This window comes from Coturnix japonica, chromosome 6 (genome assembly GCF_001577835.2).
Source record: "Coturnix japonica isolate 7356 chromosome 6, Coturnix japonica 2.1, whole genome shotgun sequence".
Classification (NCBI taxonomy): domain Eukaryota; kingdom Metazoa; phylum Chordata; class Aves; order Galliformes; family Phasianidae; genus Coturnix; species Coturnix japonica.
In genome coordinates this window covers 13,918,243-13,933,629 of record NC_029521.1, presented here as the reverse complement: position 1 = coordinate 13,933,629, position 15,387 = coordinate 13,918,243, and the positions used below count along the sequence as shown (strand labels likewise).

At 39.4% G+C, this 15,387-nt stretch overlaps 1 protein-coding gene across 50 annotated transcripts in view; it reads right to left on the bottom strand.

Moving 5' to 3' along the window:
• The window catches only part of SORBS1 (sorbin and SH3 domain containing 1), a 155,265-nt gene that overhangs the window by 30,840 nt on the left and 109,038 nt on the right, over positions 1–15,387 (bottom strand). For 36 of the 50 annotated variants that reach the window (XM_032445370.1, XM_032445374.1, XM_032445369.1 and 33 more), the window contains 9 exons: positions 13,204–13,233; positions 11,778–11,953; positions 10,931–10,994; positions 9,794–9,868; positions 9,436–9,498; positions 5,581–5,628; positions 5,336–5,465; positions 3,722–3,836; positions 814–897 (listed from right to left, as the gene is read on the bottom strand). In XM_032445370.1, coding sequence (XP_032301261.1) covers positions 814–897; positions 3,722–3,836; positions 5,336–5,465; positions 5,581–5,628; positions 9,436–9,498; positions 9,794–9,868; positions 10,931–10,994; positions 11,778–11,953; positions 13,204–13,233 — 785 coding nt within the window. The remainder of the gene's footprint in view (positions 1–813; positions 898–3,721; positions 3,837–5,335; positions 5,466–5,580; positions 5,629–9,435; positions 9,499–9,793; positions 9,869–10,930; positions 10,995–11,777; positions 11,954–13,203; positions 13,234–15,387) is intronic. The other 14 variants (XM_032445381.1, XM_032445405.1, XM_015866611.2 and 11 more) reach the window with 3 other exon arrangements.

Below are 15,387 nucleotides of genomic sequence, written 5' to 3'. Positions count from 1 at the left end.
CTTTTTTTTCTTTTTTCTTTTACTGGCAGCCCTGATCACTGATGTGTTCTTCCACCAAAATGTCCTTTGTCCTATCTAATAATTAAGCTTTGCTTCATCCTTTTCCAGAGTGAGAGATCAAGGCTTTTTCTTTCTTTCTTTCTTTTCCCCCATACACATAACAACGCAGCTCAACTTGAAAAGGAAGCACACTGTTCTCAGACTCCTTTGCTTTCAGGGACAGGCCAGGGCTATTCAACCCAGCCTGATGCACACCATTTGTGCAACAGGCAGATCCAGGCATAAGGAAAGGAGCAGGAAATGGGGTCATAACTAGTCATGAATAGCTGCAAATTACTGATCCATAGTTTACAAGACAGGCCAGGAATAAGTAAGTGATTTACCCTGATTTAAAGCTACCTATCAGCTATCCTAAATCTTTTTAGGAAAAGAGGGAGAATTGAAAGAGGAATCTCAATGAGAACAGGGCATTACTTCGAGTAATTAGTAAAAATGCAGTTTGAATTGTGGTGTTCAAAAAAAAAATCATCTTGTTGGTAAATATGACTGGAAGGTGGGGAGTGCTTGTAAACGGCCTCAAATTACTCAAAGCAGTCACGAAAGGACTGTGTTGCATCAAGAACAGGGTGGTATTATGAACAGTCATTTTTAAATGAGTAAGGCAGCTCTTCCAGGTTAAGAGCCCAGCTAAGAGATGTGACAATAATTAAAAAAAAATTAAAAAAAAAAAAAAAGAAAGAAAAAGAAAAAGAAAAGAAAAGGGGGGAAAAAAGGCAGGTTGATTTTATTGGTCACCGCAACTATCAAACTTACCGGTTTCCCAAACTCCAATTCCGAAAAGAATTTATACCAAGGTTCATTCTTTAAATCTATCTCTTCTGGGCTTATATCCCGAGTCTAAAGGAATTGGTGATAGGGGAATGGAAGAAAGAGAAGGATAACATTATGCAAAGAATACACAGAAAAGGACTGTTAAAGATGCAGATTCCATGGTTTCCATTCTAAAATGCCGATATTTAGCCTCATAAGGTGGAATTTCTATAGCATCTCTCATGAAGGCTGTGAACTGCTTTACAAATGTTGGATAAGCCTGATGGTATCGTTGTGAGATACATGAATACAAATGCGTTGCATCTTTACAGACTGAGAGACTCACACAGAAAGAGATTACTCAGCTTGCCCAGCTTCACTGGAGGCTCACTGGAAGGTCTGAGAGTCACTCAGTCCCCCAGTGCTACTGTCAGGCATTTCCCTGAGACCAAAGCTGCACGTTCTGGTTGAATCTCTTTACACCATTATTTCATTAAAAAAGGGGGAGATTCAGAGAGACTTGAATCAAATGTATCAAAATACTGCATCTTTAACAGCACATGAATATGTGAGAAACCCTGTTCTATACACTGCAAACAAGGTGAAAGGTGGTTTTCTAAAACAAAGCAGACACAAGTCAGAGAGAGCACACTTCTGAAAGATCTCTGAGGGGATGGATACAGAGAGACAGTATTACTTGTTTCTTTACAAATAAATGTTAAGAGAATCAGACTGAGCTAAAATGAAGGAAAATCAGACAGGACAGAAAACACTACAGTTGAAAAGAAAATTTCCTTTTATTCATACAGCATGAAGTGTGTCCTGATGCAAACCTTCATGAGATGGGGTTACTGAGGTGGGGGCAGTTCCCAGCACTGATTGGCACTGCTGGATGTCTCAGACTGCAATAGCCATCAGGCATCTTCTTAAAGGAAAAAGATGGAGGCATTGCTAACGTCTAACTCACGTAATTTTAACTCATCTCATTATGTGGCTGCAGTTATAGGAGATGATAAAAAATCAGTGACGTCAGTGGGAGGCTCTTCACTGTCCTGCAATGGTCTTGGATTGGGATTCTGATAGCCACAGCTCTGGGTGTGATTACCAGGAGATATTCACAAATCTCCTGCTGCTTTCTCAGGAACACAAAGATAGATCTAGTTACTAAACAGTGACTAGTTACTGTTGTCCTTAGTGAGACTGATGTAGACTGTGAAGTTACTATCTCAAGATGTTCCTTCTCCTGTGATCTGTGGTTTGAAATTAATGCTCAAAAAATAGCATCAAGAGTAATACAGCTATAGCATTCTTCTCATCTTTGCTGATCTCAGTACAGTTTTTCTCAATTGCACTGAATGATGGTCCTGCTTTTGGCTTTTAGATTCTGATTAAACAGCTCTATTAAGTATCTTATGAAGTCTGAATGCATAAGTAGTAACACTGGTGATGTCAGACCTTTCCTAAGGCTCAAGTATAAAGATGATGCAGATCTTTTGCCACAGGTTTAATCCCGGCTATTTATCAAGAGACAAAATTGCTGCTGTGCTCAGCAGAAATCTTAATCCACGATGGACTGAAGGAATGGCATTGTCATACCAAGCTCAAACCACTCCTCCCTGGCACTTTCTCTATTGGGTTGAGCTAACTCCCAGTGCAATTGAGAGCCACCCATTGCTTACTAGTACAAAAAGCCCCAGATAATACATTGATCAGAGTCAACTTTCCTGAAGTCAGTGAGGGACAGGTGTGAAAAGAAGCCAGCTGCAGAATCTTTAAAAAACTATGAGTCTTCATTGCACTGGGAGAGAAAAAAAAGAAAACCCACCAAATCACTAAGTAGTAACACCAGGGCCCAAATCAGACTTGATTCTTATGTTTCTATTGATACAAACTGTTTGGTGCTTGTGTTTCAGGGAAAAATCTCGAGTATGTTTTTCAGGGCCATGTATCAACTTACTCTATATTTGGATCAACGTTTGAACTGTTAAGGCACAGAGTGCTCTTAGTATCTGGAATCTCACATGAAATTAGCAGTTCCATCCAAATCCTTCAAATTAATGCCTATACAGAACAATTACATGTTTATGTACCAAACTGGTTATTCACTAATAATTTCACTCAGTGTCATTTCGAAGTTGCACTTGTAACCTGAAGGACCTTAAGTGGGTAGAGGTGATTTACACAGGACTGGCTGAGGTTAACACCACCTCTCTGCCCTGCTGTTTGCCAGGTCTTCTCATCCAAGCCTGCAGAGTGAGATTTTCATATGTGCCCTAATTGTCACAACTCACGGCTTACTAACTCAAACTGAAATCGGTAACAGTTTGCTTAATATTCCAGGTCACACACTGTTGTAGCTGGGAGGTCAGCTCACATCCAGTTCTGCCACCCCTGCCATGGAAGTGGTGAGAACTAGTTGAGGAAGAAAGCAGCCAAGGGGCTGTGCCCTAAAGCAGCTCAGAAGCATCCACTGAAGCACTCTAAAAAGTTGTTCAGTGTTTGAAGCTAATGGCACCAAAAGAACACAGAAGCTGAATCAGGCTGCTTTGTTGCATAATGCTTTCAACCCTACTGCTGTGCCCTAGAAAAAGTACAGCTGGCAACACAGCTGCTGCAGAGGTCAGTGTCAAACACGGATTAAAAACTAAGGTTAGTGATCCATACTTAACACAGAAAACAACATATCCAGAAGTAAAGCAGCCTCTCAGTCCCCATGGATTGTGCTTTATAAAGAGAAACAATGTTAAGAAGTTATGCAAAACAATTTTCAAAACAAAATATAACAGAATACACCACACGAGCACTGCAATGGAAAAATAAGGAATCCTATTGGAATGGAACTGGACAAGCACTCGGGGAATATAACACATTCACAGGATTAAGGCACACACTAGGAAAAGATAAACATTACCATCTTTTCACTGTTCAGAACTGAGGACTTTCCTGGCTGATAGTCATAAATGCTCCTGGGCTCTGCACGGTATTTTCTTGTGTCCACCTTCTTGTCTGGAGGCTCCCAGTCTGTCCTGGGGAAAGAAAGATCAGACAATACAAATCACTCCTGTTTCCATGGAGGTGAGTACTTCTTTAGACAGGGACCTTCCCTGCTAATCCTCATTTCATCAGAATACTTTCTTCATTAAGGAAAGAAACGTGCTGCAAGAGGAGCAGTTCAGATAGGACTCATGATTGTATTTTTGTTTCCCTACAACAAGCAGAGTTTGACACAGCTCAGATGCTGAAACTACTGGAATAGGGTGGGGTGGGTGTCTTCCTCATACTTTCAATGAAATGTCAGAATTTCACATCCTTCCTGATTGAAAATAGTGTAACGACGGACTTCAAATTAAGCTCACAAACACCAATGTGTCCAAACTTCTGAGGAAAACTCAGACTAAATCTCTCCTGCTAAACCACCCCATTTTGGCCATGCCACTGAGTTCTCACCTAGCAGTCATCACTAAGAAGTGCAGCACCTAACCAAAACCATTGCTACTCCAGGTTTGCTCCCACTTACCCTACTGATCAGGTTGACGATAGGAAGCACTCACTGAGACACCTTACTCTCTTCACTGATTTTGGAAGACACAGACAAGTTCTCTTTTAAAGTAAGGCAAAATCATAATCAAAATGACTGGACCATCAACACTGTGCAAACTTCCACAGTGTTAATCATTACTGCTTGGAATTAACTTGATGGCTTAAAATTCCAGCCCCAGAGAAACTTTGCCCTGGTGAAACGCTGTTTTGTTACTAGATAACAGGAAGCACGACTTATCATAACTCTTCCATTTGCAAGAATTTTTGCAGAGGGCCAATAAACTGTGCCTTCACCTTCTGTGTAAGGAGGAAATGTTCCATCAGTTCTATGGCCTGAGATGTTTACTGAAATAGTACTCTCAAATCACAGCATTACACCTTTGAGGCAACAAGTGAAAAACATTAAAACATGTGGAAATTAGCAAAGGAAGGAGGAGCAATTCAAAAGCTGGGAGGATTCCACAGGGCATACAATATTTGTTGCCCTTTCTGCTTTCCCTTTATTTGGTAATCATATTCATTATTCTTTTAAAGAGTTTCTAAATACTTGGTAACAAACAAAGAAAAAGATCAGGACAGAAATCATAAAGAACTTTTACCAAGGTTCAGCATATATTCACTTCCTGCCCCTCTGCAATTAGTGCCGTTCACTTGTATTCTAAGGCACCTTTACAGTGTCACACTAAGCAGAGAACTTCCACTGTGCATAGACAACACCCGGGAAACACTCCTCACCCCAGCAGGAAACTACCTATGTAACAGAGAGTGTGATGCCAGCTCAATAAACGATACAATGGGAGAGCAACCTGCAGCAACAAAAGAGTTCATCAGTGTCCTGCAGATGGGTCAGAGTTAAAAGTACATTTCCACCTCCCCAAAAACAACTTGAGTTGTGGACCTAAATCTTCCACACTTGTTCTCTTCCTATTCACAACTTTAAGATGTTTTTCCAGTACTGATCCAAACATATGTTAGTTCAGGTCACCTTTCTGGGCTCGATTTCAGCGACGAAGTGCGGTTTGGTAGGGGCAAAGTGGCAGACCTCTTAAACACCTTCTCTGAGTCAATATGGTCCATCTCACTCTTGGAGCGAGGAACTGAAGGCTGGCTTCTGGCTGTAGAATAAATCAAGTACAAGAATGTTGGTGAACTGTATAAGAGGCCAACAAATACATACTTTATATACCCTCATATGTTTGAAATATTATACAAGAAACAGGAATTACTTACTGTCTTCACAATAGGAATAACGAGGAGAGTATGAATCAGAATCTTCATCTGAAAGACAAAAGCATTTCACAAGTGAGCTGAAAAAGCCCTTCAAAAGAAGCAACAGAAATCCTTTTCATTTCCATTCTTACATTGGCCATAACTAGACAGCAATACACCCAATACCTACCACAGAGAGGATCCTAAGAAAGAAAATGCCAATGAGATTTAAATTGCATTTAAAAATACTTCCTAGATTAGATATAAATATTAATGTAGTACTTATACTAATGCCTTTCTCCAGCCTCTCAAAGCACTTTAAAAAACAATCATTTTTTGTCACAAAACGCCTCCAGAGCAAGTGTTATTAGATCCACTTTATCAAAAGCTGAAAGATAAATCGAGGATCTAAATGCTGAACTGTATGCCTAAAATAACTCATTAGGTGCTAGACACAGTAATAGAGCTGCAGAGTCCTGCTCTCAATCACACACAGTAATCACTGGGCCATCTTGCTAGTATTAAGTAGCACACCAAACTGAAGTATGTTCACTGACTCAGATTATCCTTAGACATTGATAACATTCCTGGCACAATGTACACATGTATAATTGCACCAAGAGTCTGTCCTTGCTCTGAAGAGCTTACCTTTTGAATAGGAAAGATACACCTATAGAATGCAATAGAGAGGTTCAAGCAGCTCTACAAGAGCTAGCAATGACAATCATGATTGCAACACTCAGGGCAGATGCACCCCTTAAAGAGGTGGGAGGATGGTAGCACTACTACCCACACTCTACAGGTGATGTCCAGAGAGTGGTTTTGACTATCCAAAACCTAGAGATATCTTTTCACTATCTTCAGCATGCTTTGGAATAAATCCTCAATGAACTGCATGTAACAGCATGATGAGCTAGGATCAGAGCTGGAAACTGGGTCCATAGACCCATTGTCTTTCTCTACCAATGAAGGTTCCAACTATCAGGGAAGCGTACTTGAGATCTCTGTAAGACTTCAAGGCAAAATGCAAGAAGACAGAATGTAATGCCTGTAAAGAAATTCATGAGTAAAGATATTACTAACAGCTCTGAGAATAAACCACCAAAATAGCCAGATAAAAATAGAGAAAAACAGAAATAGATGAAGAAAAGAACATTCTGTACATTTGTTGCATTAACTTAGTGATGTCAGTCATCAGCCTGAAACAATTTGTAGCTTCTCTCTCCAGGAGTAGCTGCTATATCCAGCCTCATCTGATGGAAGAACAATTTGGCTAATACAGCTGACCTGAACTTGCACTCATCACTTAATTGAGCTTTTCAGAAAGGCTCAAAGAGGTCTTAACTCTTAGCCCCTCTGCTGAGTTTCTCTTGGAGAATGAATTAGAAGGTTTAAGTTCTAAACACAGTTATTGATTTCTGGTATGCTTTTATGGCCTTCAGGCAAAAAAAAAGATAAGGTCAATTTTCAGGCCAATTTCCATGTTTCAGACTAAAATGACAGAGAACAAGTACTGATCTATTTAATACCGTGTCAGGGAATTATTGAAAAAGTTGACTGCTATTGCAATTCAAAAGGTAGGTTTATACAAATACCAAAATACTCAGTAAATCACCATCTGCACCTACAAATAGATACAAATGCACCTAATACCATCTTCACATCCATTCAAGCTCTGAGCATTATTTAATGCCAGTGAACAATTAAAAACATGATCTACTGACTCAAAAATAAATGTCAGTACACATTAAGTATCATCATTCAGGCAGGAAAAAATAATTTCAGATAAATGCTAAGTTTCCAATTGCAGAAGTATAATATATAAAATATATAAAATAGCTAAAGTAATGAGGAAAAAAATGACAATGCCCTGTATCTTCAAATATCTTTTGAAAAAGAATGTCTGTGTTTTGTTCCATTTTATAGCAATGAACTTTAAAACACAGAAATCTGGAATTACTCCATGAAGTTTAAAGAGTAAACCAGAGATGAGCATTCAATCAGGATCTCCTGGCTCCCAGAAGAGCATCCTATACTGTCTTCTCAGTAGAGCTGGGCATTGTCACGCCATACTTCCAAAACCTGATTCTTTTTGCACGAAGTGGCAGTTCCCCGGCACTCCTAGAGTGGTTTGTTGCTGCCGTTGTCTGTTTTTAACATTGGCCCAAGTCTCTAGATTTTAATATTCTTAGACTTTGAAAGAATTCTAGAGAAGAACCCAATCTTAATGCTTTTAGGAGATCTCACACAACATCCAGAGCAAGAAGATTTACACTCAGAGTGTATGAAATCTAAAGCTTAAGGTTTCAACCCATCTCTGTATAAGCCCTTTGCAGTTGAATAGATCACTTTGAAATGTATTCTGAATATGAAACATGGACTCCAACACATTTACATCATCATATGTTCTGGATTCCTCATCAAGGAAAGAATGCAGGTATTTGAGAAATATTTCCCAGTATATTGTAAATAATGAGCAAATATTTGGTCCAATAAAATGTCAACCACCTGAACCAGCAAATTACTCTCACCTGCACATTTGAAGTGCATAGGGGAAATTCATGGGAAACCAGACTCTTACTGTACTAAGTTCATTAGCTTTACAAACTATATTTGTTTAGATAAAGAGTAGGATGGATTTTCAAACTCCATTACAAGCCAGAAAATTAATTGCAAAATTCCTTTAGTGACCAGATTCTGTTTCTCTCTCATTTGTATCAATATGCCATTCTGTCAATAAAAAATAATTTATACTACCATGTAATGAGCAAGACAAGACTTTTTATCTGCAGGTTTCACCAAAAAATAAGTATCTTAGACATCTGTTTGACACCAACCCACATTCTTTTTCACAGTGAAATGCATTTTAAATCGCAATTCACTGGAACCCAGATTGTACACTTTTCTTTTTACAAAGTACCCGCCAAATCCTCAATACAAACACTGAATGAGATGGTTAATTAATAATCTCAACAGGGCTGGCTTGAGGCACAGGCTAAGTAGGCAAGTTCCTAAATGGTAGAATCTTAAGCAGTACCAAAACATCAAGAAAACAAGGCTGTCACCACCACCGCCTCCCTAATCAGGAAACATCTGTATGCCCAAAGTCTGCAGCGGATTCCAATGTTTCTAATATATTACTGTTTTCATATATATGCACGCGGTTGTAGGATTGTGAATGCAATAAATACAATTTCCCCATCCCTGAAACATAACTGACAAATCTCGTTTATACTTGAAATTTAAAGGAATCTCCTGAGCATGTGAAGGGGCTAATGTAAAGACAGTGATGTAAGTTACAACATATGCTGATGACTGTCACATTCTGCCCTTGCCTAGATATGCGAGTGCACCTAAGGCCAGCCCTGAACCCATGTTACTAGGTTATATTTATTTTAAAGGACTGCATTGAGGGACTGATCCAAAACCCACTGAAGCAAGCAGCCATTTCACCAATAGACTTCAGTGGCATTTTGGTCTGGCCCTAATACTGTGTTAATATTCAAAATAAGAAATAAATAATTGAATAAATGTGTTGTTCCAAAAGGAAGGCAAGAGCAATCTCAGTTAAATCACATCTTTACACGTATATCAGCACTTTAGGCATGTTAAGTAATCACTGCACGCACATGGCTAAGTATAATTGGTAAGCGCACAAAACCAAGCAAACCTCAGGTCTGTAGCATTAGTCAACTACTAGTTAGAAAGCCAGAGGAGCACTGCAAAGCCAAAAAGGCATCATACAGTCAAGGCAATGCTTACAGCAAATAATTAAGAGGCAGCAGAATGTTCAGCAACTAGAAAAAACTCCAGGAAGAAAATAAATGGACAAGGCAGCATTTGTGCAGAAAAGTATAGATGGTCCTTCATTATTACCTTCAGAGATAGGGCTAGGAGTAGACGCAGGAAACTGGTATGTAGGAGAATAAGGATTGTCTTCTGCAGCAGAGAAAAGCAGTGGGTTTGGAGGCTATCCACAGTGAAGTGGAGGTTCTGCTTCATCCCCCAACTTCCTATCAGCATTTGGCTTTATTGCTTACTTTAACAACACTTGAGTAAACATCATCACTCTTTAAAAAAGGATTAACGGATTAGCAAAGTTTTAATTACTTTATACATTACACAAGAAGGTATACTGGGCATAACTAAACCTGAATCTAGTTACTATTGTAGTGCTATAGTACAGTTAACTCAAAGCACGAGACAACACATACTCTGACTAAGCTTCTGGTACCTTCAGGTTTTTGCTGGATTTCAGGAAGTTCGGGAAATATGTAGGTAGGGCAATAAGGATTTTCTTCAGGAGTGTCTAAGGAGAGGAACATGATTTGAAAAAAGAATAGACAGTAAAGATTTAAAGGGGAAGAATGGCAAGACAAGAATCCACACAAGCTGCAGAACAGTTCCTCATGTACTGATGCTATAGCATGACACTACCCAGATGCCTTCCTGGGCCCTGGAGGAGATCCTGGAAGCAGAAAGAACTGAATTCGTTCTTCATATCCAGAAGTACAGGCTCTTGCTGAGCTGAGGACCCGCTGTTAAGAGCACTGGGGTGAGGAAATGGTTCAACTCTTTCTCACTCTAACCAATACAACACAGTGCCTATGTATGCATAAAGCTCATCATGAGAGCATCTGCAGTGGCATGCAAAACTGGAGCTGTGTTACGTAAGCGCAGTTCGCAATTGCATTTGCCTGCATATGAGTCTGTTCAGAGGGATCAGTCTGCAAACACTGCTGCAGCCATTTCTCACACAGAAGAAACAACATGGATGTATCAGCAGCCAGGCACAGAAGTGCCTCAAAGCAGTAGAGTTCCTCACCATGATGAAACTTTAATAGAAACATGAAACTTCATGTTTGCAAGAGCTTTCTACAGTTTTGAATTATGAATGAAGATAAATTTGTACTTTTGAAGAGCAGAATTCAGATTCTGAACTGCTCAAAATCAGTGGAAATCACTCCCTTGGTATCAGTAAGCCTCAAATCAAGTTCTATTAATCAGGTACTAACTATTTAGTTATTACTGAACAAAAGTGTTGGGTAATACTGCTAATACTGGAGTTCAGGAATCTGTTTCTTAAGTACAGAACTAATGGCAGCCTACTGTACACTCAATATTATGCTTGATTTCCCCAAGGCACTGCAGTATACCTCTCAGAACAATCAGACCTTGCTTTGGACTTCACTGCTTTCTTACCTTTGTTTTTAGAGATTTTAAAAACACTGGTTGGATTCTGTGGTGCTGAGTAAATGCTAGTCAATGTAAAACACTTCTACTCAATATCCAGAGTACAATTTTTCACATGTATTAGAAATGTTGTCAAGGTGGTCTTGAAAAGTTCGTAAAACAGCCCATCATACAGTACCTCTGTTTAGCTTGTGTATCTGTTTGAACATTGTCTTGTACCAGTCCTTCGATCTGTCCGTATTCTATTGGAAAAAAAACATAACGCACAAATAATCACAAACATGAATTCTACCCCCCTTTCAAAGACTTTTTTACTCTTAAGACTAATCTTTCAACAGTCAGTACAATTATCACTCTGCTCCCCACTTCCCTTATTACTGCTGACTACCTAAAAATCAAGGCTAGGTGAAGTCAATACTTTAAAATACAAGAAATTTCAGTCAAATCTATAACCTAATGTAAAAGGAGGCTACAGGCTTCACTGAAGTTACTAATACAGTGAAAGTTCTTCAGGGGTATGTTCTAATCAGCACAGAACTGTACATTATGTGGAAGATTGTACACAGCCATCTGATCTTATCATATTCACCAAAAAGTAGACACCGTGTGTAATTTAGTCATTCACACTCTGTGTCCAATGGACACATGCAGTGTTCAAGTCACTCCAGACACTAGTAGTAATGGGCGCATTATTCTTTTCACTGTAATTTCACATGATAGTTGAATAAAATTAAGCACAATGTTTGGAAGAGATAACTGCCTTTAAGATGGCTAAAATAATGCAAAATTAATATCTTCCTTCACTGCTAGCAGTGAATTTACAATGTTCCCCAATACTATGAAAAGAGATGATGCTGAAATTGGATCACTGATAGAAAAGTTCATAATAAGATGTGCTGGAACTAAAATTACATCTTTTCTTATATCTCTGCAGCCTCAGGATCTTCAGCAAATTCTACAAGTTTCAAGACAGGCAGAACCCGGCCCAGGTTTTTGCAATGGTCATTTTTCCATTGTTGCCTTACCCTCAGTGGAATGCCAATGTCATCAACAGAAGTATCAGCCATGTGCTGAGGGCTCTTGACAGTTCTTCTCTTTTCCTCCAGTACCCTCCTGTCACTCAGCACTGGTTCCTGGACTGGTTTGACTTGTGTGAATGCCAAATCTACTTTATCTGAAGCTAGTCTGTCCGGAACTGAATCTGGAAGCGAAAACAAGGCATTCTTATTTCATCCCAGCATTCCATCACCTCACCATATTCCACTCTTTTAAGGCAATAACCCTGGCAAATAGTTGATGAGACAGACTGTAACCCTGCCAGATGTGGTCAGCACCTGGACTGAAGGAATCTAGCAAGAGTACATTTGATACCAGCAAAAGCAGGCTAGCAGCTCTTCACATATCTCAAGACAGTCTCAGCTGTTACATAAGACAAGAGAAGATTTTTGGTTTTAAGATATTTTTGGGTCTAATCAGTAACTCCGCGATTTCATTCTTCATCATCTATATGGTAACAGGGTACCACTTCTTACAGCTTGCACTCACCTGTCTGAAAATCTCATTTGTTACAGTCAATAGGATCATTCCTGTGTCCCAACTAGAGTTTGTAAACAACAAATTCCATTAGTTGGTTAGCATATGTATGATTCCTCTCAAATGGGGGGAATACAACTACTTGCTCCAGGACTGCCTTGATTCTACCTGGCATTCCTTGATCCTGCCTGGCTGACAACCATATGCAGCACCACTGGGCAAGGAACCAGGGAACTCAAACTGCTCTGAAGATCTACTATGCTCCAGAGAGCTGCAACATGACAACTTTTAGGCTCTGCTAAGGACTCCTTCTATATGGATTTTCTGGAGAGAAAACATCAATCATTTTACAGTCCGCCTCATCAAGGATTTGCTGGGGCCCATTCATTTTATATCACTGCATGCATAGAAGATAGAGAGAGGTTTATTCACATGCACATCAACATGCTGCCCAAAGCCATTAAATATTAAGAAATCTGAGAGGGACAGTTAGCAGAGGAGAGGCTCATGCACAACAAAGAACTGGTACCCTGAGCAAACACAGTTCTGGCCCGCAAAAATCAGTGCGTGAAGGATTTGTGTTTGAGTGGTCTCTCCTCTAAAGAAAAATAATGAAATAAAGTTTATAAGAAAGGTCAACATGTGGCAAAGCATCAATTAAATCTTCATCTTCCTTTTCCTATTTTGTTCAGTTCTAGGAGTTCAGTAGGTATATTAACACGGCTACACTGGCAGCATGTAGAGGAGAGACTGAAATCAAGCATTTGGTGACCTGGACTAAGCCAGAACAAACATTTAAAGTCTTTCTTTTGCAGTTCCTGGGAAGTGTGTTTGCTCAAGGCACTCCACAGATAACAAAGCAGCACTTTGCTCCAGCAGAGGCAGTGGGTACGAGGCAGCAGAACTTTCACATCATACCTGCCAAGCTACTAAGCCTTTTTTGCTGTTCTGTGGTAAAGGAAGAAACAAAATAAAGAGAAATACATAACAAATGGGTGAGACAAACAGCAAGTGCTCTGGTGCTGCATTTCTGACAGGCAAGAAATATGCTGCAGACAGAATGGCAGCAGCTGCTGGAAAGGGTCTGTTTTCAGATGCACTGCTAAAGTGACAATCCACAGCCCCTTCTCCACACAGCACCCGTGTGGATTACACAAATCTCATGATGCAGTGCCCAACACACTTATAAAGAGTATTTTTTATTTTTTAAATATCAGAGAGAATGAAAAAAGCTGGACAGGAGACAACTTTAAAAACACTGAGGACTCAGAGTCAATCAACTTGATCAATAAATGCTATCATTAACACAAAGTGCATTTTAAAACAATAATACAATAATTTCATAGCTATATAGGAAAGTATCGAGCCACAGTTGTGCTGACTCCCAATTCACACTAATGAGTCACAGACTGAGTGATGTGCCCACAGACACAGGCTGGGTAAGGCTGTGAGTTTCAGAAATGTCACTTCGTTTTAGAGCCTTTCATTACTGAGTTTCCAGACTGGGACATCTGTGGCATCTTCTGGAGTGTTTCACTGTCCTTATAAGTTGATGGACAGAGCTGCTTTCTAAAGAGATGTCCAACAGCTTGTCTGAGTTGTGGACGGAAATAAACCAAGGATTCTTAGCTGTGTTCTTTGCTCTATCCACTGCTTAGCAGTTAATCTAGTTATTTAACACATGAAAGCAATTTGAAAAGAATAAACACTTCACTGACATACAAAATGCAGACACTCTTGAAAGCTCATGTGGTTAATGCAAAGACTACAAAACTTCATATATATTAATTACACCTGTTAAATGTTCATAATTAATCATGCCATGCACTGCCTGCCCAGGAAATAACTATGCTTTGCGGTGGCATGGGACACTTGCCAAGCAACTCTGAAGTAGGAAAAAACCCTTGATTTGTACATTTGTTTGCTAGCAGAATCTGTCTTCAGTGGATATTTGTACTAAATGGAGCAACTTCACAAGGGAGACCAGTGTTTTTCTTTGCTAAGCAAAGCTCCTTTACTAGCAGAGCAGAAGTGCTGCTTCTGTTTCTTCTAGTTGTTTTGGTTTTTTTTTGTGAGTTTTTGTTGTTGGTGGTTGTGAGTTTTTTTGTTTCTTTTTTACACGAAGGTGATGTTTTCTTTCTACTTGTATCTCAGACTAGGAAAGAGCTGCTGATGGACAGAAGCTGAGGACCTATCTGCTATCTCACTCTCCCACCTGACCAGAAGCAGCTTGCAGCCTGAGGCACGCACTAGGTAAATGAGGATTTGATCTTTGATCTTGTGTTCTGGGACTGTAAACAAAGGCCAAAGACTTGTCAGAGCCTCAGAGAAAGGGCTGAGCAGGGGAACGTAACTGCTGGCAAAAGGGAAGAAATGATTAAAGATGCCTTCAGAATTCCCAGAGGAGCAACAGAATAAATGAAGGCTTGAAACCAATAACAGAAGGGGAGAAAGAAACAAATATTTCATTATGTTCATAGCAAAATTAAGTTGTCAAAAAAAAAGAAAAAAAAAAAAGCATCAATCTAGCTAGTGACAAATACGAAGGGAATAAATTCTTACTCTAATGCTAGGAATGAAGTAGAGGATCTGAAATGACTTGTTTATAGGCATAAATCTGATTCAGTTGGCGAGACTGAAATCTGGTATTAAAAAAAAAAGTTCTGAGATCTCATGTCTGAGCAATTGTATTTACCATGTTTCAAATGTCACAACCTGTTTCTAAGTTTAGCAGCTACGCAGCAAAAGATCTTAAATGCTTGCAGACTAATGAACCAGTAAGTAAAGTATAAAATAGGACAGTAGGTGATGTCTGCTACAACAGTCACTCCAGAGAATAAAGTAACTAGCTCCTTGAAGAGCAATCAATAAACCACTGAGAAGAAAAAAAGCCACATTATCCATCTGGAAGACTAACTGAACTACTGGAGATTTCAGATTGCCAGCATTAAAACGACCTTGAAATTTCTTCCTCAAAGGATATTCACAGCACACAAGAGGAATTTATATTAAACCTCATCTTGACATGAAGAAATTGATTTCAGAACAAAATACAATTAACCATTTCAAGGGAAGGCGGCCATAATCCAATAACAATGTTAT